Raw genomic sequence first — 23271 nt, forward strand, 5'->3', positions numbered from 1 at the left:
AGGCCCAGGAAGAAACTCTTCCTTTCTCTTCCTGCTAGCCAAACATGTGATCAGTAGCAAGTTCAGGGACAGGGAGGAGAATCCAGCACCCTAATGTTTTTCAAGGTTTTCGTTGAAAATAAATTTTTGAAGGGGGAAGGGAGTGGAGAGGTTTGTGGCCACCTTCGGAGGTCCCTGTGGGCACTGCATTGGGGACCCATGTACTAGACCATTGACTTTAGTGGAGGGATCTGTTCTTATTGCCTTGTTTGGCTTCAGTCCCAGGCAGAATTGTTGGCTGATGGGCTCCATAGCCTTGTTGGTGGATGTAGCAATCTCCAGCCATTAGAAGCTAGGAATACTTACTAGTTCAGTAATGTTGCTAGCTATTTTTGCAGGAGCTTACTATCTTGATGTCCAAAAATGAATAAACATTGTAAAAAATTGTAAGCTCCATTATGAGATGGCAAAGTCCTTTTATCATGAATTAAGTAATTTAAACATACCTTAGAAACACAAATTGTAATTGGTGGGTGGACTTCATGTTTTGGAAGTGGAATCATTTACTTCCACAGCTTGAAAACAAAACAAGAGTTGACTTTTCTCCCCATAAGTATGATCTGCCTTTGCTCTCCAGCTCTGTGTAACATTATGAGTATCAGGAGGAAAATACCTGATAGTTCTTGGGCAATGTGTATTTTCCAAGAGCTACTGCCATTGCAGAGAGTGAAGAGAGAGGGAGTAGGGAAAGATCAGGTTTTCCTCATTTCCTTTTACTACATCTGTAGTGCCACCAGCCTTGTTGCTTTGGAAGTGGGAGGGGGTTTGGACAATGGTGGAGATGGATGGGTAGAAAGGTGGAGTTCAAACTTGGCTCAGAAAATGATCCAAGTATTTCTGATTTTGAAGGAAATTACCCATGTTATGACCTATTTCTGAATCAATTCAAGGCAAGTGGAGGTGACCATCCCTGTGTTAACCCTTTCATTTATATGAAAACAAAATTGTCATAGTGCTTATCTCCTTGTCCCAAAGGAGATAAGCACTATGACAATTTTGTTTTCATATAAATGTAAATGTTGAATACAAGCAGCTGCTTATTCATTTGCCAAAACTGAAATGGTAGACCCTCCCATGCAAGAGACAGATCATCTAATTGTGACTGTGTGATCTGGCTCTTACCTGATAACTGATTTAGAGTAAAGCAGCATTTGAAATTTAAATCATGAATGTTATCTAGTAATGGAGTACTGTTGTTAGCATAACCACCTCCATTTTTAACAGGAAACTGTAAAATCTCCATTGCACACCAAGCGAAATGTCACGTACCCGAGGGCGTCTTCAAGGATGTCTCCTGTGTAACTGTCTTATCTATCCAAAACAATAGCTTCATTGCTCCAGGCAGAAAGTTAACTTGGAGCAACTTACTGTTGCAAAGGAATGTTTTGCAGAAGATAAGGGGGGGCTCTGGTGTTACATTCTGATTGGTTAATGCTGCTACTGGGCCCTGCCCCTTGAAAGCTTTAATACTGTACCATATTCCCTATGTCTTTTGTCTGATTGCTCCCTTTGAAGAGACCAGGCCTTGATTACTAATCAATAAAGCGCTTTTGAACCCTCTGTCGCTGGAATGGTGGAGTCGTGCTTAAGGGCTGTTTGGATCTCGTCCTTGGGTGAAAAGAACATTGATCTAACACTGTCTCCAGTATATAACACTCTTAGAGCTTTACTACATTAAGGGAAATCCTGTTGTTTATCCAGCACTGTTGTGCTTCCTGTTTCTTTGGCGGGATTGATACAAATTGATATGAATTGGATTACACAGGAGGAGAGGGGTTAGGGAAGGTCCTGCTGCTGTTTCCTGGGGCTCCTTCAAACAGCAGACATAGTTGAATCGAGGGAGCGCCTCCTTCCTTCCCTGTGAGGGCAATTGCCATGACACAGACTCTGAACAACAGGCCTGGCCGCGGACACTCCCTGCTCAAGCCAAGCACCACCGCTTGATACGCCTGAGGCGAGGGACAAACACCGCCTTTCTCCAAACTATGTGGAGAAAGGCGTTAAATGGAGAAGGATTTCAATAATAAAATAATGTGCTGTGAATTATATGTGCTGAGGTGAATTATTGTCAGAGTGGGTGTTAAATGAATAAACTTCCCACAAAGATTGATCTGATTCTTTCATTTCTCCCCACATCAATGTGTAACACTATAACTTTGTGTAACTTTGGGAATGTTCAGCATCTTTATTTATATCTACTCTCCTTACTGAGGTACTTTTCTCTTTCTCTTCTCTCAGCCTGGGATATTGTGGTCTAATATGCCCCACCAACCCACAACGATGACATGTGAGGTCTGTTTTTTCCAAACAGAGGTTTGGTAGTGTTTCCCGCCTTTTCCATTGGCAACTGACTTTTATTTACCTCAGCTTCCTTTTTACCCCAATTAGGCTTATACCCTGGTTTAATATTATTCTCTTTAGTAGATTTGCTGGTCATATGATAGATCAGCCAGAGAAGCTGCATCTTGATAAGTCTTTGGGTCTCTATCTCTCACCAGCAATCTTATATCCTGAGGGATTTGAAAAATTAATTGATCTTTAACCATCAGATTGACTAAATCTTGTTTGGTTTTCACCTCAGCGCAAGTGATTCATTTCTCAAAATGATCCGCTAACTTGTGTCCCAATTCCACAAAAGATTCGGATGACACAGCATTAAGGCTTCTAAATTTCTTCCAAAAATATTCAGGCCCATAGCGAAGTCTTTTATAAACTGCTGCTTTAAATGAGGCAAAATCTAAAACTTCCCACATAGGAAAACTATTATAAATTTCAGCCAGGTCTCCCTTGATCAACTTCATGTAATCTTGTGGCTTTACTTCCCACATCATGGCTGCCTTTTCAAAGGTATTAAAGAAAATTTGGGGATCTTGTCCCTCAATATAAGGGGTAAAGTCTTTAGGAGATAATTTGGGAGGTCTAGCCCCTTCCTCAATTCTCCTCTGATCTTCCTGCTCAAATTTTCTCTTTTCCAAAGCAGTTAGTTCTATTTATTTATTTATTATTTTATTTATTTAGAGTATTTTTATCCCACACCTCAGCCAAAAGGCTCTCGGAGCGGCTTACAATGTAGCAATAAAGAAGACAGTCCCTACCCTCAGGCTTACATTCTAAAAAAAAGACATGACACACAAGCAAAAATGTATGGAGGGAAGAGGGAGAAAATAAAAAGAAATTAAGGAGACTGCCTAGGCTGGTGGGAAGGCCCTGCTCCGTCCTCTCATCTCCCAATGGAGGGGCAAACCAACAGCTCCTTCTTCCCCACAAGGTGAAGATGTTAGCCCTGTGGGGGGGGTCCAACTGAAGCAGGCTCCGATGGTGCCTGCCTGCTCCAGTCTCCCTCGCATTCTAGCTCTATTTCTCGATCTTTCTCTCTTAATCTTATTTCCGCCTCACGATCTTTTTCCCTCAGCCTGTCTTGTTGTTCTAACTCAGCTCTCTTCAACTCTCTATCAGCCTCTTGTCTCATTTTTTCTAATTTCAATTTCTCTAATTCTAGTTTTTCCTGTTGTTTAATCTTTTCTAATTCAAGTTTCAATTTCTCCCTTTCTAGCTCCATGTATTGAGGAGACATTTCTACAAGCACTTGTCTCAGAGGATTTACCTCAGTTTCACCTGCAGCATGAACTCTGTAATATTCTATAAGAGCCCATTTCATTTCATCAGCTGACTTTCCTTCAGTTGGCAAATTTAAACTTTTACCTCTGTCTGTTTTAACCTTAAAACCTCCATGGTTATCAGACAGAGACTTAACCTTAATAAATATAATGTTACTGGGAATTATCAATTGAGGTCAGGAGTGTTAAACTTGATATTATATAATATGTATCTCACCACAGACAAAAATATCCTGTCAGAGAATTGTATCAGCTCAACCTCTGTCTTTGATATTATGTAACTTCACAGCTAAGGACCTCAGAGGTGCTTCACAGTAACCACCCAAAGTCCTGTTCACAAATAAAATCCTTTTTTGACTTCTGTCACTATAAATGAACAGAGTCTACTTCGGATCACGATGCTGCCACCACTTACTATGCTACAACACAGGCTCTGAACAACAGGCCTGGCCGCAAACACTCCCTGCTCAAGCCAAGCACCACCACTTGAGATGCCTGAGGCAAGGGACAAACACCGCCTTTCTCCAAACCATGTGGAGAAAGGGATTAAATCAGAGCTTTCCAAACTTTTCATGTTGGTGACACACTTTTTAGACATGCATCATTTCGCGACACAGTAATTCAGTTTTACTAGCAAACCGAAGGTTAAACTAACCCCTTAAAAGAGATACGGACACATACATAAATTGTAATAACGAAATGTATGGGGACACAACATATCTCATGAAAACCTTTCATTTATGTTTTGAAAAATATATGATTTGCAAGATAATAACATACATTTCCAAGACTTTTCACACTGAACCAATTTTGTCGAGCTGCGATCGAGTGGCGGTTGAGACGGTGTTCTATCAAAAAACTGGACCCATGGAATTTCTCAAATGCATCACTTCAGAATCAGCTGTTTTGACCCAATTATGCATACTGCGCATGCAGTACCTGTATGATCCCTCGACCGTGGTGTGCATACACGGATACGACGGAAGGGGAATATACTAGTGCACAATACTAATCCGCACCTTTGCTGTGTAAAAATGCATGCAAGTTGGTATTGCTTATTTCACATAGACTCAAGAGGTTTCTCATTACATTTATGTGACACACACAGTGCAGCTGACACACTAACGTGTCGCGACACACAGTTTGGAAAGCTCTGGAGAAGGATTTCAATAATAAAATAATGCGCTGTGAATTATATGTGCTGAGGTGAATTATTGTCGGAGTGGGTGCTCAATTAATAAACTTCAGATGATAAATGCCAAACAGACACGTGGGATTTTTGTCGTAGTTAAAACAAAATGATTAAAATTTATTTTTAAAGTTCACAAGCTTTGTTTAAAATTAAAACATTTCAAACCCTCTTTGAAACCTTTCATCCAATCTTTTCACTCATTCACATACAAGCTTTCCTTCCTGTCACACGATCACTCTTGAACTTTATTATCACTATTGTTTATTATACACAAACTGTCTGTCTGCACCCCACCCACACAAAACACGACTCTCTATACTGAACCTCAATCTCTCCAGAACCCAAGTACTCTACACACAGAGAGCACTAAAGGCTAAAGACTCTAAGAGTACCTAAAAGTCTCTCCCAATCCCCTCAGTCCTTCCCTTATATATCACTCCTCCCCCTCCCAAGACATTCTAACTTCACCCACTCAGGTCAACATTCTAAGCACCACAGACTTACCAATTCCAGACATACATTAGGGAACTGACTTGTGGGGTGTAACGCCACATAGGTGGTGGTGGTTCTTGTAGTCCATTGGTTCCCAATTAGCTAAGTACTGCGAACCCTTTGTTTTTTTAAATGCCAAGCCATGGACCCCCTACTTTTGAAAAAATTGTTATCTCTATGGTAGTTACCTGTGCAAAGCAATTTTTTTGGAGAAAATAAGGTGTAGCCCCTAATAAGCAAAGAATTTTAGGTATACTAAAAGCCATAACATTTGTGATATTTGTGATATTACCACGCAAAAATGACAATGATTTAGTTAGGAATATAAAGACAAATTTAATTTTACTAACTTCTAGTTTACAATTGAACAAATTATGACATGTCTAGCAGCTACTAAACCTAAATGTGATGGGAGAAATCATGCCACTTTTAGTCCCAAACAATCCCTTCCGCATCCGGTTCAATATTTCCTACTTTTAATTTCAAATCTGGATCAACATTCACCGTATTTTCTTTTATTAAAATGCGGACCTTGCAGAGCTAATATGTTAATGGTGCCATGAACCCTATGGGTGGGTTACGTGGACCCCCTGGGGTCCGCGGACCACTAATTGGGAACCACTGTTGTAGTCCGTTTGCTCACAGCCCACAGGAAAGCCAGGACTTACTTCTGAGTAGAAGTAAGATTTTGCTGTAAGTTCACAACCCTCAACATACTTACTTGGGAGTAAGCCCCATTGAACACAATGGGATTTACTTTTCAGTAGACGCATGAGGATCATATCTGCCTCCCTTTTTGTAGGGAGCCATTTTACCCTCTTCTCCCTCCATTCAAAGTCCTTCCTCGACAAGTTCATAGCACAATGCCAGTTTTACATGATGCTGATTTCAAGCTGTTAGGGGTTTATTCCAGTTTATCTGTGATGCATTTTAAAATGGAATGGGGGGGGCTATGGGAGACCCCCTGTTTGAGCACAGCATCTTTAAATTGACCAGGAAACTTCCGTGAGAGGAAGAAGCAACATAAGAAACAAGCATAGAGAGCCCCTTATCCATAATCAGCCCATTTATGAAACCCCTTTATGTGAGAAAGCTACAGCTGCAGTTATCAGCATGTAGGATGCAAATTTGGGGTTGATGTGTGTGCTGTTGCTTAGCATTTTGCATTTACTAACTTTTAAATGCAATTTTGACCATTAAATGTGAGATAATGTTTGCAATAAATATGTTGTCAAAGAAAAGGGCGAGGAAAATTGAACTTTGTGAAAATGATTTCTTTCATTGTCAGCAAACATATGATATCTCTGTAATGTCTGTAAACATGTGATGGTACATACTCCACACAAGTACTGTGAATACTCTATTATTTCTTTATCCTCTTAAGTCTGTAATCCTGTAACTACCTCCCTGGGAGTAAGTCCCATTGGGCTTACGTGGGACTTACTTCTGAGTAGATATGTATAGGATTGCACTGTAAAGCACTTTGACCATCTTCCCTCTTTCTTGAGCTCCCTTCAAGGCTCGACTTGTATACACAATTAAACTAGGATGAACATCCTTCCAATGTTCCCTATTTCTAGCTGTGATCTCCCAAATTATACACAGATACTGTTCCAGGGACCCAACCCTGAAGGAACTGCTTGGCAGGAAAATTCATAATTAGCCCCCAAACAAAAAGATACAAACCTGCTGTGGAATGTGAGAAGGAATAAAATGTTTTTATTGGGAAGTTACATCTGATTGGGAAGTTACATCTGATCCTTTCTCCTTATTACTTGGCCATAAGGACTGTCCAAGTTTGTTTTTAAGAATCTCGTTGTTGTTGTTGTTGTTGTTGTTGTTATAGTTAGGTTGTTTTCTTTGTCTTCAAACAGCCCTGTGTGGATGAATCACCCTGAAAAAGAGCAGTCATGTAAAAGTGTTGGTTGGAGATCAGTAACTTGGGAGGTGAGTTGATATATAGGCAACCTGAAAGCTCTGGAAAGGTTATATGCTTCAGTGCTTCTGCTCTACCTTACATAGGGTTGCCATATTCTGAATCCACAATACCAGGACAATTTGGGGGGGGGGGCAGGATTTTTTAAAAAAACTGAACAATATATAAAGGTCTAGGAAAAGCCCAATTTTTCAATTAAAACATCAACAACTGTAAAACCAGACATCTTAAATTCACTGCAACTTACTTCCAAGTAACAGATTTGAGGCTTGCTACCCAAATCCAAGGAGGTGGATTTTTGAAGGGCGATTTTGGGGGAGTGACTTTTCTTTCCTTTCTTGCCTCTCTCCTTCACCCCTTCGTCCCCCACTTGCTCGCTCCCTCCCTCCAAACCCTCTTTCTTCCACTACAAATAACCCAGCAGCTCCGCCCCCGCTTACCCTAAAGGTCTGACCACAACCAGCCAAGCTCACCAAACTCCTTTGGGACTCAGGTAGCCTGAGGAGAGCACGTATGCCTTTCCTCGCTGTTGTTCTATGTATCCACAGGTGCAATAAGGTGAGTCACGGTGAGTGACTCAGATGAGCCTGTGGAGGAGCGGTGATGCTCTGGAAAAGGCACCAGACTGATGAATCTTTTTCTCTGCTGCTGCCGCTCCACTGAGCAGGCTCAAGGCACCATTTTGGAGGTCAGAATTTCTCCGGCCAGCTGGACCAGAAGTCCGGGATTCTAGCCCAGCCGGCCGGGACATTTCAGAATCTCCTGGAAATCGGGACATTCACGGTTTTCCAGGACATATGGCAACCTTAACCTTACACCAATACAAGAGCAGGTGCTCCAGGCTTGACCTAATGGGCTCACTTGGCATATTCTCCATTTGGCAAAACTTTCTTAAAACAAAAATAAAAAACTGCTGAATATTTTATTTATTTATTTATTTATTACACTTATATACCGCTCCCATAGCCAGGGCTCTCTGGGCGGTTTACAGAAATTCTAAAATTGAGGTAAAAACAAGTACACAAAATTTAAAACTCTAAAACTCAGTACATACACACATAAAGCATTAAAAACCGATTAAAAACTAAACATGTGGGTAATTAGGATGTGCCACCATATGCCTGGGCAAAGAGGAAAGTCTTAACCTGGCGCGGAAAGATAGCAGCATTGGTGCCAGGCAAGCCTCATCAGGGAGATCATTCCACAGTCTGGGGAATATACTTGCAAAGCCACTCTTGTGTGTTATGGTACCAAAAAAACAGACTGTGGTGGATTATTATTATTATTATTATTATTATTATTATTATTATTATTTGTTATCCTTTACATTAGGGGTGAGCAGAAGGTAGATCTCCAGATGTTTGGAATTTTAACTCCCAGAAGCCCCTGCCAGCATGGCCAGTAGTCAGGAAAGCTAGGAGTTGCAGTCCAAAACACCCAGAGATCTGCTTTCTGCCCACCCCTGCTTTACATGGTGGCTTCTATTTGTGCTGCAGTTTGGGGGAAATGCCACTATTTTTTAATAAAGTTTTGTCAGAGAGTAACATTTCCTTTCTCTTTGACAACAAGATGTAATCCAAGGGTGGGCAACTTGTGGCCTGCGACTCTCATTGGCCCAAGCCAGCATAGCCGGTGGTGAGGGATAATGGGAATTGTAGGACAAAACATCTGGAAGGACACAAGTTGCCCAGCTCTGATCTAATGCAATGATATTAATATAGGCTAGCTGCTAATAATGCATTAGAAAGAAGGCACACAATTACCTAGACATTTCTGATTGGATTAAAATTGACAAACAAGAACTGAAAGGAAATTCCTTGGCTTCCTCTTTTGGTCCTTTTCCCATGTTTATCTAAGCATAATAACTAAAACACATCCCATCTTTGCAATTGAATTGGCCAGCAGTGTGATCTTTGCTTTTATTCGTAACTAGCCACCCGGCGTTGCTTGGGGCCCCCAAGATATGCCTGCGAGATAATCATCCTAAAGTAGTAGACTGGTGCTTGACCTGTGAGTTAACTTTTAATAGAATTATATTTGTTTCTTTTTTCCCCTCTCCTCCTCACAACAATCCTGTAAGGTAGGCTGATGCTAGGCCTCTGAGGTAAAACAAATTACATTTGTTTCTTCTCTCTCTCAACGCAGACCACAACTCTCCATGGTTAGCGTGACCATGTGACAAGGCGGACAGGGCTCCTGTAACTTTAACGGTTGTATCAAAAAGGGAATTTCAGCAGGTGTCATTCGTATGCATGCAGCACCTGGTGAAATTCCCTCTTTATCACAACAGTTAAAGCTGCAGGAGCGCTGCCTAGAATGACCGGATACAAAAGAGGGCAGGGCTCCTGCAGCTTTAACCATTGTGATGAACAAGGTTATACCTGTTCATCACCTAGAGCCACATCCCCACCTACAGAATAGTGTTGACCTTAGAAAGTTTAGTAGGAGAAAGATGTCACCTGTGTATAACTTTCATGGAAGCTTAAAATTGTTTTAAGTGGGGTGTTGACCACAATTGATTCCACTAAAAAAATCTCAACACTGCTTGTCTAGGTCTGTTTCCTACAGCACCCTGAGTCCAGAAAAGGTCTTACTCAAGAACCAACTACACATTAAAGGAACAGACCCCTATAGGTTATTATGTGCTTCACTATAAATATTTTTAAGTGTCTCCCTTTACATACATACATTTTATTATGCGGTCACTGACCCAATAGAAACAATACCCACAATCATTAATTTAAAACCATAAAATCACAGTCATTTGTTCATTATACGAACAGGCTAAAAGAGTTATTTAAAACATACACATATTTAAAATATATAGGCAGAGTTAGAACACCTGGTACGAAAGATAAGCAACAGCAGCGTGGGATAGAAGTTACAATTAAGATGAAGTCGATTTGCGAGACCTTTGTATGGAGAAGAGGAACTTAGCCACTAACTCTGTTGTTAACTTGTTTGTACCTGCCAGAAAATATTCCAAATCCTGTTTGGGTGTCCTTCCAGGGCATTTTCTCACAAGAGGGCCAAGAAATCTATTTCTCTCCTCCCTGTGGAAGCTACATTCAAAAAAAACATGGTCTAATGTTTCGACTGCTTTGTCACCACAGGGCCACAAGCAGTCCTCATATGGGATGCCCTGATAACGCCCTTCCAAGATTGCAGAAGTAAGGCAGTTAAATCTAGCCTCGTAAAAGGATGTCGGTACTTGGGGATGGTCAAATAATCCAGATATCTAGCATATCTGGGCAATTCAAAAATTAGACCAGAGTGTATTGAAGAGCAGGATCTACGTGCCTTTGTCATAGTATATTGAAAATCTATATCCTTAATCCGTTGTTCTACTATGGATTTTGCCAGAGAGTAATCTTGTGTATGTAGAAAACCCATTGATAGACCTAATATGTGCAATTTGACAGTAAAACCTTTAAACCATGAACTGGTAAAAACATCCCTTTGCAAAAGATAAAGATAGCTTTGGGATGAATTGGCATATACAACCTTTAGCCAATATCGAAAGGCAAAGGACCAAGCCCTGCCTTCTATAGATGCTAGGCCGCCTCCAGGTGCAATCCGGCAGATGGCACACACCTCAGCATTCCAAAAAGTGAGTGCAAGAAGTTTGACAGAACACTCTCAGCAGTTGTATTAAATCCCTGGATCCATATTGGGATAGTGTACAACAACTGGGCCAGAATTTTAGCCTTCAATACTTGTAGGGCAGCAGGAATAAATTGTCCCCCCTTGATATAAAAAAAACCAAAAAACTGCCTTACTAATATTCTGGGCAGCTTGAACTGCAGACTGCCTATGAGTAGCCCAGGAAAGTGTGGAGGAAAACACAACGCCCAGATATCTATACTTCTTAACTTGCTCTATGTGCTGCCCCTCTATTAACCACTTGTTTGTTATTCTACACCTGGAAACTCGAAGTAAGCGTTTAAGGCCTATTTTGGACAATGCCATTAAAACAGCGTCATCTGCATGCAACAATAAAGGGACTTTGGTCTCTGCCAAAGATAACCAAAGATTTGGAGTTAATTAAGTAATTCCTGTCAAAATGCCACCAGCTGTTAACCACTATGGCTGAAATATGTAAGGGAGTCATGGAGCCAGCCTGCTCTACTACAAGCAAGGGCAACCAAAAGGAGACATATGGAAACATTGACCAGAAAAACAACATGCTCCATAAAAAAATCTATCAAGGAAAAGGAAAGTAAGTGTCTCCCTTTGTGATTAATGCCTTAGTGAAAGATCTGATTTGGTGCTTTTGCAGCCAGGATACTTCTCCCTCCTGAAATGAAAGGGCCCATGTCTCCATTGAAATTGGCTTGCCACTCATAAACAGGTCCTTGAGATGGGGAAAAAAGCCCTTACATCTCTATTCACAATACTGTATATTGAGTCCCAAAATTGGCTAGTCTAGGAGGGGACAGAGGGCTTCCATGCTCAGAGTGTGACCATATAACATGGAATTTCCCCCTTATTCAAAAGAGCAGGTACGAGTTTCAGAAATGGGAGAGCTTCCTATTATGGTACATTCTGAGGGGTCTTCCATAGAAACTCATTGGGTTGAAGATTTTTTCCTGTATAATGGGAATTCATTGGTGGATCTAAAAAGCAGTTAAATACAATTTGAGATTGAGAGTATATCATCCCCTTTTTGTGTGATACCTAAACATTGCCCCTCTGGCACTTCTACTGCTGTTGCTAATATACATTTTAAATATTCTTTGCCAGTTCTTCACTTTGGTATCAGAAGGTAGTAATGGAATCATTTGGAACAGAAATAAAAGTTTGGGGAAAAGCATAATTTTGGTGGAAGTTTTCCTCTCTAGCAACGACAATTTCAAACGTCTCCAGTTCTAGAGCTCCTGTTTAATACTTTTAATCACCAAATTATAATTCCTTTAACCAGTTCGTGGATGTCCTTGGGGATTAAAACACATAAGGATGCAACCTTACCTGAGACATTCTCTGAAGGGCCTACTGGGTAGTCGAGAATATTTATGCAGAATATGAACAGGTTGCTTGACTGTAACTAGTTCTTTAAGTGGTCACACATATGGGTTATGTGACCATGCACAATATTTGTTCAGAATGTTCTAGAGTTTAGCAGAGCTTTAGGTGGGAGACCTGCCCACCACCTCTGGGCATGTTCCAGGGCATGACCTCCAGCTCATCTCCCAGTCCACTGCAGCTGGATGGGGTTACATGACCCCTGAAAGGCTGCGTTCACAGCTTGGGGGTACTTCTGGATCCATCGCTTCAAATGACAGCCCAGATGCGACAGCCGGGAGTGCCTACTATCAGTTTCAGCTGATACGCCAGCTGCACCCTTTCCTAGAGTTAGAAGACCTAAAGATAGTAGTGCACACGCTGGTAACTTCAAGGCTCGACTTCTGCAATGCACTGTGCATAGGGCTACCTTTGTACCTAGTCCAGAAGCTTCAACTAGTTCAAAATATGGCAGTCAGCTTGGTCACCAGCACACCTAGGGGCGACCATATTACACCAACATTAAAATCACTCCACTGGCTGCCAATTAATTTCCAGGTGAAGTATAAAGTGTTGGTTATTATCTTTAAAACCCTACGTGGTTTGGGTCCAGGTTACCTGTGGGATCGCCTTCAAAAAAGGCATTTTTGTATTAAATGTTGTTCCCCAATCCAGAGGGAGAGCGCGGAAGAAATAAATAATTATTATTGCGGAATTCTGGAAGCTAGTACTACAGGTGTAGAGTTTTTTATTGTCAATATTTCATAAGAAAATTGAACATATGTTTCATAAAGTCTTGCTGAGACTTTTTCCTCACTGCTGCGCAGCTCATTGGAAAACATAAGATGGACTCTCAGAAGCATAATGGATGGCAAGAATCTGGTGACACAAAACATGAGAGTACTAAAAGGAAGAGAAACTCACAATGTTTCACCAGTATTTGATTTCATTAGCACTGAAATAAAGAGGTGGAAGCAGCAGCAATTGGGTATCTCAGACCGCTTAATTGCTATTGAAATGATTTCATTTCCTAAATTTAATTTTTATTTCAAACACTTCCAGTTTGGACCCCAAAAAAGCAGATACAACAATGGCAGAAGCAATTAAATGTGTTCATTTTTGGCACTAAAAGTATGAGGTTACACAAATCATTATTATACAAACAACGGGTGAATGGTAGATGGGGCATCCCCAATTTGATAGAATATTAGGATGCTAACCAATTATTTGATAGGATATTAGGATGCTAACCAATTAACTAACACATTATTCCATTGATGGAAGAAGGCAGGTCCAAACAATGGGTGAAAATAGTGTGGGCATCCCATCAGTTCTTGGCCATTCAGGAAACACATGTTTAGATGGGTAGAACAGGTGCAGAACCCGTTCACATTAACCACTATGAAATCTGGAAAGCAAGGATGTGAATTCTATCACCAGGACTCTCACCGCTAACTCCGATATATTATCACCCAGAGTTTGATGAAAGATTACAGCCAGAGAAAAAAATAAATGGAAATCCAAAGGACTTTATCGCCTTAGGGATTTCTTTCGAAATGGGCATTTGATTAAGATAGAACAACTGATAGGAGAAAGGACAATGGATAAAAATTGTACAAGCACGGGCCCTCCTCTCTCAGCCAGAATTACAAAGTGTGGCTGCTAGGAATTTAACAGCATTTGAATGAGAGATGGTGAGATACAAAAGAATTTGAGCTCAAAGTTATATAAGTGGATATTAACTCAGGAAATTGGTATAAAGGACCCACTCCGGATGGTTTGGGAAACTGATCTAGGAATCCAAATTGAAGAAAAAGAGTGGAATGCCTTGTGGGACGGGGAGGAGGATTTGCCTTGTGGCCGAAGGTACATGGACAGGGCTGAGCCATAGAAAACACTGGGAACACCTCCACAAAGCTGGAGGCAGGACTTCCAGGAGAAACGAATGCTGGCGTGTAAACCGTGAGCTCTGGCTTTTATCACAGCTTTTATCGCAGTAATTGTAATTGTAAAACTTCCCTGCAACTTCTGAAATATCAGCCTTGTATGGTATGGGCAGCCAGCTAAAGATTCAAGGTCAAAGACTAAAGGAAGAGAAGAGATAGCGAGGGAGGAGGATAATTAATCAGAATAAGAAACCCTCCTGCTGCCATTTACAAATGACGGCGGTTTGAAAGTTTGTTAAAATTACTGCTGACAAACTCTTGCTAAGGATTCAATACAAACATTTAGTCTGTTTAAAAACTGCCTGTGCCTGAAGATACCAATTTGCTACAACTAGCCAAGCATAATATACTTACTACATACATAACTAAACAGAGAAGAAAGGAATTTAAGTTGCTGCAACTTCCAATGGAGTTGACTCAAAGTCGCTAAAATCACTCCTAGCCAGCCTTTGTCTTTTGCCTCTGCCTCTGCCCCTTGCCAATTCTTTAGCAGGTAATTGGCTCCCGATAAAGAGATGGTATTAACCAGGACTGGCTATAAAATGGTTGGACTCCCTCCTACCCTCTCCTTTACGGGGGGACGTAAGAAACAGAAAATCCAAACAAAGATCACACAGTTCTTTGAAGGAGCAGGCAATGAGTTGGGAATCGAAGAGACTGAAAAGGGGATTGAGGAGACTGAAGAGGCCAATTCTGAGAGGATTGGGGTGACCAACATGAATCTTGCTCTAGAGTGGTCTTTGGGCTTTAATAACAAGTCACAGCTTATTGACAACATGGGTGCTAATATTTTTGCCTCAGAGCCACCAACAGCAGAGAGTGGGGCCTCCCACGTGCCAATTTCCTCCTCCCCCAAACATTCCCTCCTGGATGAAATGATGTTAAGACAACTTACAGAGCTGGCAAAGAGCAAAGGAAAAGCAAATCAGGCAGATTTATCTCATCTAACATTGCCATCTGCCTGTGAAGGTGTATGACATAGTCCAAACACCTCATCCTACTACAGGAGAAGAAATATTTATTTATTTATTTATTTAATTATTAAACTTATATACCGTTCCCATAGCCAGGGCTCTCTGGGCGGTTTACAGAAATTCTAAAATTGAGGTAAAAACAAGTATACAAAATTTAAAACTCTAAAACACAGAACATACATACATAAAGCATTAAAAACCGATTAAAAACTAAACATGTGGGTAATTAGGATGTGCCACCATATGCCTGGGCAAAGAGGAAAGTCTTAACCTGGTGCTGGAAAGATAGCAGCGTTGGCGCCAGGCGAGCCAACACCTCCATTGGCCTAGAGGGACAAGATCCTTGGATAGATGCCCTGCACAAAACTAAGCCATCGCAGAAGCTAGCTCCAAGAATTGTAAGGCCGCCCCCCCCCCCCCTTGGAACTTGGTGCTGAATCAATATAAATTAGTTTTTGTAAATTATCCCAAACCAAAGGAAAATTTAACTCAAAATGCACGGAAATTAGATTTTTCAATGTTCTTAGAAGCTGCTTCCCGGGGAACTCTTACAACTCCTAATGTGAATAGTGTAGAATATCTTTACTATAATGGGCAACGAGCTCGAGCAATTGTCACCTTTTCCAACTGGACTATTGCCAGACGAGAGACAATTTTTTTGGAGAGAGGAGTGGAAGTTATTAGGCTATTTGAAAATCTGGCCCAACCTCAGCCGTTACTCTCCTATTTCAAAAGCTGGCTACAAAAAGCTGGCACTGATGTCCCACACTGCAACAAGGATCTGATCACCCTGGATAATCCAATTTATGGCCTCCATGCAATCCAGGACCTTGCTGGAAGTTCGAGCATGAACCAGCTAAGCAGCAGCGCCCAAGAGGCATCTGATGATCAGACAGCTCTGGAAGGCACCTCAAGTGAACATTACCTGCAAGTGCCAGTGGAAATAAACCTATTGCCAACATCACTGTTCTGTGGGCCTGAACGAAAAGTGCCAATGCCAGATGTGGAGGGACTGTCTGAAAGCACCAATTCAGCGGAAGATTATCCTTCTCAAATTATTAAAAACATCAAACTGCTGGCAATGAAGGAGGAATGGCTAGCTAGCAGATTTCTGGAGAACCACGAGATGGGTAGCCCACCTAAAAATAATCGACAATTGCCTGAGTGCAAGGAGCGTGGGCTGAGGACTTCTGCACCACCAGGCAATAGTTGTGCTTTTTCAGGGCCACTAAGCCCCCTAACTCCCTTAGGGTAACACTTAGACAAACGGAACAATGCTTACGCATTCTGTCATGGAATATGGCAGGCTGGGGAAACAAGTTTGTAGATTCTGATTTCATCCCCTATCTACAAACATTTGATCTCTTATGTCTCCAGGAAACCTGGCTCAGGGACCCCTAAGATATGCAGCTACAAGGTTTTAAACTCCTTGCCCTGCCTGCTATTAAGATGGGCAGGCACGGTCACGGAAGTGGCGGCATTGCAATTTTACTCTCAACAGATACCCGGATGGATATAACAGATCTGAAATTGTCGGATAGTGGTTATATCCAGTCAGCCCTAGTTAAATCCTTTATGCATAACTCAGTGGTTTGTTTGAATGTTTATGTTCCCTCTAACTCTACTAAGCATAATGATAACCAACTTTGGCATGAATTGGATCAAGTACTTCATTTGGTTGAAGAAATTTTACCTAATGTGGAGATATTGTTATGTGGAGATTTTAATGCACGACTAGGAAGCAGCAATGAACAGATATGCAAGGATCTGCTGTTAGATGAAGATATTGATGCTATGCCAGCTAGAACTTCCTCTGACAAAGTCATTAACAAAGCTGGGAAAATCTTGCTCTCCCTTATATACAAGCACCATTTATACTGTTTGAATGGAGGGCCTTCAGATAAGACAGGGGGCCATTTTACTTATTTAACTGGGAGGGGGGGCAGTGTGGTGGATTATATTTTTATGTAATATATTTTTATATTTTTTTCAGCGGGCCTATATGCGAAAACTTATGCCCTCCACCTAGATGATCGTGCAGATAGTGACCACCTAGTATTGATAGCCGAGGTGGAATGCCCAGGGGGTGGGAAACAGCCTACTGTTCAACATCCCCTATAGGCTACATGTATAGGTGAGAGACGTCTCAGATGGACCCCAATGCTGATGGAAGAAATAAAGCAATTATTAGACAGCACGAATATGATGGAGGCTAGGGACTTGATCATTAATAATCCTGATAACTCCCTGGGCCTATACCAGTCCCTAGTGGATAATATGCAGCCCTTCTTGGTAAGGTCCGGACATTTAAGAACGAACCAACATGTATATTCATGGTTTGATGCAGAAGGTTTGTGAACCGCTAAGAGAGCTCCGGCTATTGGGCGGTATAGAAATGTAATAAATAAATAAATAATAAATAAATAAGCCAGGAAAGCCAAACAAGCTCTGGTAAAATCGGCTAGGTCCTTGAGGAGAGACAAATCAGAGGATAACACCAGAAAGCATTTCATGCAGAGGGGTGAATATAAGACGTTATTGAGGCGGAAAAAAGTGAGCTTTGCAACCACCTTCTGGAAGGATTTAGGACAAGCTGCTACAGAACGCAATGGAAAATGATTCTGGCACATGGTGGCCAGGGGCCTAAAATTTTTTAAACCTGCGGTAGCAGGACAAATCCCAATGGAAAGGTGGGTGGAACACTTTGGCAATCTGTTCTCATCCTCAGATACAACCCAGTTGGCTCAAAGCAAACTGGAGGATGGTCTGCCCTTAGATGCACAGAATACCTGGCCCACAGTTACAGAAAGGGAAATTATGAGTCTTATTGGCCAACTAACTAGCAGAAGGGCCCCGGGAGGGGACATGTTGCCACCTGAAATTTTCCGCCTAAATCCATCCTGGTGGTGCCCAATTTTGGCAGCACTTTTCACATCAATTGACTTAACAGGTGCTCTCCCAAGAGGTTGGACATCTAATGTGGTGGTCCCAATACATAAGAAAGGTAATGTTCAGGACCCTAACAATTACCGCCCGATAAGTTTGCTCGATGTTCCCACCAAATTGTACGCAAGGCACCTATTGGAGAAATTAGAACAATGGGTTGAGGAGTTTCATATCCTCTCCCCATTATAGGCTGGCTTCCGTAAGGGTCATAGTACAATCGACCAGTGCTTTGTTCTGAATTACCTAATACAAAAGTATGCAAATAATCTGCCAAGGAAGTTGCATGTTGCTTTTGTAGACCTCACCTCTGCTTTTGATTCCATAGACGGACAGAGGCTGTGGAATAAGCTGCAGGCTTTATCAATTGAGAAGCGCCTCCTCTCCCTTATACAGCGCCTATACTCCAATACAGACATTAAAATCCAGTATGGTATAGCAGGCTCCCTCTCTGATCCCATCTTGACATCAAAAGGAGTCAAGCAAGGCTGCATTCTGGCCCCGCTATTATTGAATCTTTATATTAATGATATAACTCAAAAACTCTATGACCCTACTTTTTCCCTCCCACAATTGGAAAGATGAAGGTTCCAGCCTTGCTTTATGCTGATGACATGGCCCTCATTTCACTAACTCAAGTGGGTATGAGGAGATTACTTACACAACTTGGAGGTTATTGCAAACAGGAGGGCCTAACTGTCAATTACAACAAGACTAAGGTTGTGGTATTTGCTAAGAGACATGTTCATCATAGATGGATCTTAGATGGACAAGTTATCGAGCAGACACGCTCTTTCAAATACCTGGGTCTTCACGTCTTGGAGAACACCCTGTGGCATGTCCACATTAAAGCAATTTCAACCTCTAGCAGTCGCCTCTTGGGCCCTATTAAAAAGCTGCATTATACAAAGGGACACCACTTAGTCGAACCCACGGTAAAGGTCTATGTTGCCAAAATAATAGCACATCTTTTGTACGGTGCACCCATATGGGGTGCCTACTACAAAAATGAATTAGAACCTATACAGAATAACTTTCTACGCACTCTCTTGGCAGTGGCACATAATATGCCTGGAGCACTATTAAGAACAGAAATAGGCATCCCCTCCCTGAGAGCTTGTGTACATAAATCTGTCATTCTTTATATGAAAAAGCTCTGCCTGATGCCTGAGCAACACCTGGCAAAAATGTGCTTTTTGGACCTACAGGACAGGGAGGGATGGGTGCGTACTGGTAGAAGTTTGATGTCATCCTATTCACCTCTCTCAGTCACAACCTTACACGCCCTACCTGTTCGCCAAATCTGTGATATAATATTCAGTAATGATATTGGGATCGACCTTGAACAGGTTAGGAAATGTAAGTTGGCCATCTGGTATCCTAAGTTCAAGCAGGACCACAAAATGGCTTCATATCTCAAGGAATTAACCTTTTTCCCTGTCAGGCGAGCGTTTACGCAATTAAGATTTCAACAGATGCCTATGGAACTCCTGAAGGGGAGATATGGTAACTGTCCCATAAATGAGCGTTTATGCATATGTGGAGCAGGCCAAGTTGAGGACTTGGCTCATTATGTTCTTCACTGCTGCCTTTATAAAGCACCACGGACCAAATTCATCCTCCCCTTTCTAAACTTCCTTGAAGGCCACACGGAAGAGTTCAAAATCAGGTGGTTGCTGACAGACACAGACAACTTTGTAAGCTACAGGGTGGTCCTATTTGCCCTAGCAGCATTAAAGTTGAGAGCTTTTGTGGCAGGTCTGGATTCTGACCTTGGGTAAGGTAGACAATAACACAAAGAGTATGGCATTGATTTAAGATAACGTGTTTTATTGCTGCTCTATTTTGCTTAATGTGTTAACTTGTCCTACCGTTTCAACAGTTTTAATCAGATTAATGTTTAAATGTTTTAATGTTTGATGATGTTGTGATGGCCATTGGCTACAAACAATAAAGGAAAGAATGAATGGCCTTGTGGGACAGATGCCCATTTAATACAATATCCAATAAAAACTGGGAATTAATGTTAAAACTGATACATAGATGGTATCTGATGCCAAGAAAAATATCCATGATGAGCCCAGGGACATCCCCAGATTGTTGGGAGTCAGGACGTATTTACATATATGGTGGTCATGTCCAAAGGTGAATATTTTCTGGAACAAAGTGTTCCAGGAGATTAGCTCAATAATTAGACAATGGGTTCATCCATCCTCCCACCTAGCATTGTTAAATTTATATAAAAAGGACTGGACAATAGACTATTAGGCAAGGATTTAATAGCCCATTTAATAGCCCACCTACTGGCGGCAAGAGGGTTGATTGCCAGGCACTGGAAGGATGGCAAAGGGCTTCACATTGATAACTGGTATCAAAGGGTTTGGCAGATAAAATGAGGAAAGTGCGAGGACAATTATGCGAAAATGAGTTTGTGGGGATCTAGAAGAAATTTATTGACTTTGTGAATAAAGAAGAAGAGGGGAGAACACCCACGTTACTTTATTTATTTATTTATTTATTATATTTTTATACCGCCCAATACCCGAAGCTCTCTGGGCGGTTCATATACAGACATTTGGAGTGGATAGGAAGCCGGTAATATTAGAGGGGGAGTTCACCCTAGGTCAAAACTTGTAATTTGTATCTGAATTGATATGGAATGTATAGATATATATGTATATATCAAGTTTTATTGGTGATTGTAAGCTGCCTTGTGTACCATTTTTGGTAGAAAGATGGCGTACAAGTCAAATAAATAAATCCATGCTCCATCCGTTCTGTAGTTTTTGCTAAATGCTTGATTTTGAGTGTCTAGCTATGGCTTTGGGGAGGGAGAGGGAAGGAGCCCAGAGATCTGATAGGAAGCTTCATACACCAGCTTCCCCTCCCTGCCCCCAGACACACCCCTTTACCCTCTCCATGCTCTGTTTCTGAGCTCTTAAGAAGTAGTTGGTGTGGAAAAAAACATGCCTACTATAAGGCAGTGGGGAATGAGACAATTGATTTCTGGGAACCCAAGTCAGAAGTGCTGCCTCCAATCTCAGAAATCAAAAAATCCTATGGCCATCTAGACAGTGTCTAGTAGCCATTTAGTGGCTCCCTAAATTATTAGGATCAACCAAAATGCCTGAAAGAACAGAGAAGTTAAAAAATTAGGTTACATGCTGTGATGAGATCTGCCGTTTAGACATAGTCTGTTGATAGCAAGCTGAATAAGTTATTGGCTGGTGGTAACAGATATGCCTTGCTCTTTTTCCTCCCTGGGCAGACAGAGAACAGAAGTAAAGTAATTAATAATTTATATGATCAAAGCCAGAGAATTTTAGGTTAGTCATTAGGTTAAAAAAAGTAATTTGAAGCAAAATTGTACCAGAGTTTACCTGTGCCCTCTCAAATGCAGTGCTGGTTCAAGTGTTAAAGTTAATTTCAGAAAATTCATAGGTAACAGATACCTGTATGTACAGAAGTCAACAATAACTGCAAGAGTGGTTGACTCACTGCAAATTTCATAGTGTTCTGACTGGTAAGATATATACATATTAAATGTATCCAATGTATATTTTATATTTGCAGTTTTTTTCTTGTGTGTGTTTTCCAGTCAACAAAGCTGTAAATTGAAGAATGCTGGAAAAGAGACATATTGTTAACAAGTCTTTTTTTAAAAAATGGAGGGGGGATATCCATGAGAAGATGAAGAATGAGGAATACCATAGGGCAATTGACACATAGGATGAAATGCATTGAAGAAAAAAATCATACAAAATTCATGTTTATTATGGATCAACACAAGAACTCTTCCTTGGTAATCCTATCTGAGGTACACAAAGATTTTAAGTACCTTTAACAATACAAATGTGATAGTTTAACATTTTAATGGATGTTAATATCCATTAATATTAACATTAAAAATGTTAATAGGAAATAGAAGACCTAAAGCTGATATTTTAAAGAATTGTTCCAGTGACGGTGATGGAATTAAATGGGATAGATCTCTGTTAAAAAAAGAAAAAGTTTGTAGAAAAGTTTGTAAATGTGTCAAGTCTGCCTATGGCTACTGGGCCAGGTTTAAGATTTTGGTAATAGTGTACAAAGCCCTAAACAATTTGGGTCCAGGATACTTGAGAGTGCCTTCTCCCTTACCAACCTGCCCAGTCACTGAGGTCATGCACCTGTTGGTTGCTCATGGACTTTTGGGCCAACTGGAGTCCACCAGGAGAAGAGCCTTTAGTATGGTGGTCCCATCTCTTTGGAACTCCCTGCCCCTGGAGATCAGGCAGGCACCAACACTATGCTGCTTCCAGCACCTCCTGAAAACAACTCTCTTCCAGGAAGCATTCCTCAACTGTTTTTATTGATCTTTTGTTTTAAATTGAACAATTTTAATTTGCTGTTTTTAATCTTTTTACTTTTTACTATTTTATTTCTATGTGCACCACGGCAGAATCTATTTTAAATATGGAGTGGTATATAAATAGTGTAAATAAATAATAAATATAAATAAACAAATAAGCCCATCTACGTACACAATAGAAATTGAGTAGACATGGCATTAATTCTGTACCTGCCATTTTCAAAGATGCAAATATGCACTAAATTATTATCAAACAGAAAGCTCTTTTGGGTGACACTGTATAGTTTTGTTTTGTTTTTGGTACCTGATGGTGGCATCTATTTCCACCACTAAACAATTACTTTTAGGTGCTCTTTTTGCATACCTTTGCATTTAGCTCTGTGATGTTGTTTTATGATGTTGTAATGTTTACCGCCCACAGAGCTTTGGCTGCTGTAGAAATGTAATGAATGAATTCCAACAGAAAACCCCCACACATTTTCCAAACATCAGTTTATACAGGGTACAGTCCAATAATATCTTCCTCCTTCTTTATAGGACCTACTTTCAGTGGAGCTTGAACTAATAGTTTTCTTTATAGGACCCTTTGTTCTTATTCCTGACAAACTGTTCCCATATTGGGATATGCTGGTTTTTGCTGGGAGACCATATCTTGAGAAAATTATTAAAGCTCAAGTTCCTCCCAAAGAGGAGGCTGTGTTGTTCATACAACTAGGTGTTTTACACTTTCTGATATTCAGCTAAACATGAATATCCCAGTGCTGTAGATCCTGTTGAAGC

At 41.0% G+C, this 23271-nt stretch overlaps 1 protein-coding gene across 1 annotated transcript in view; it reads right to left on the bottom strand.

The window, feature by feature from the left end:
• Nucleotides 1–7039: 7039 nt before the first annotated feature.
• The window catches only part of LOC134401277 (uncharacterized), an 81337-nt gene continuing 65105 nt past the window's right edge, over nucleotides 7040–23271 (bottom strand). The window contains exon 9 of the mRNA XM_063130028.1: nucleotides 7040–7234. Within this exon, the coding sequence (XP_062986098.1) occupies nucleotides 7230–7234 (5 nt within the window). The 3' untranslated portion in view covers nucleotides 7040–7229. The remainder of the gene's footprint in view (nucleotides 7235–23271) is intronic.

The sequence above is a fragment of the Elgaria multicarinata genome, chromosome 7 (genome assembly GCF_023053635.1).
Source record: "Elgaria multicarinata webbii isolate HBS135686 ecotype San Diego chromosome 7, rElgMul1.1.pri, whole genome shotgun sequence".
NCBI lineage: Eukaryota > Metazoa > Chordata > Lepidosauria > Squamata > Anguidae > Elgaria > Elgaria multicarinata.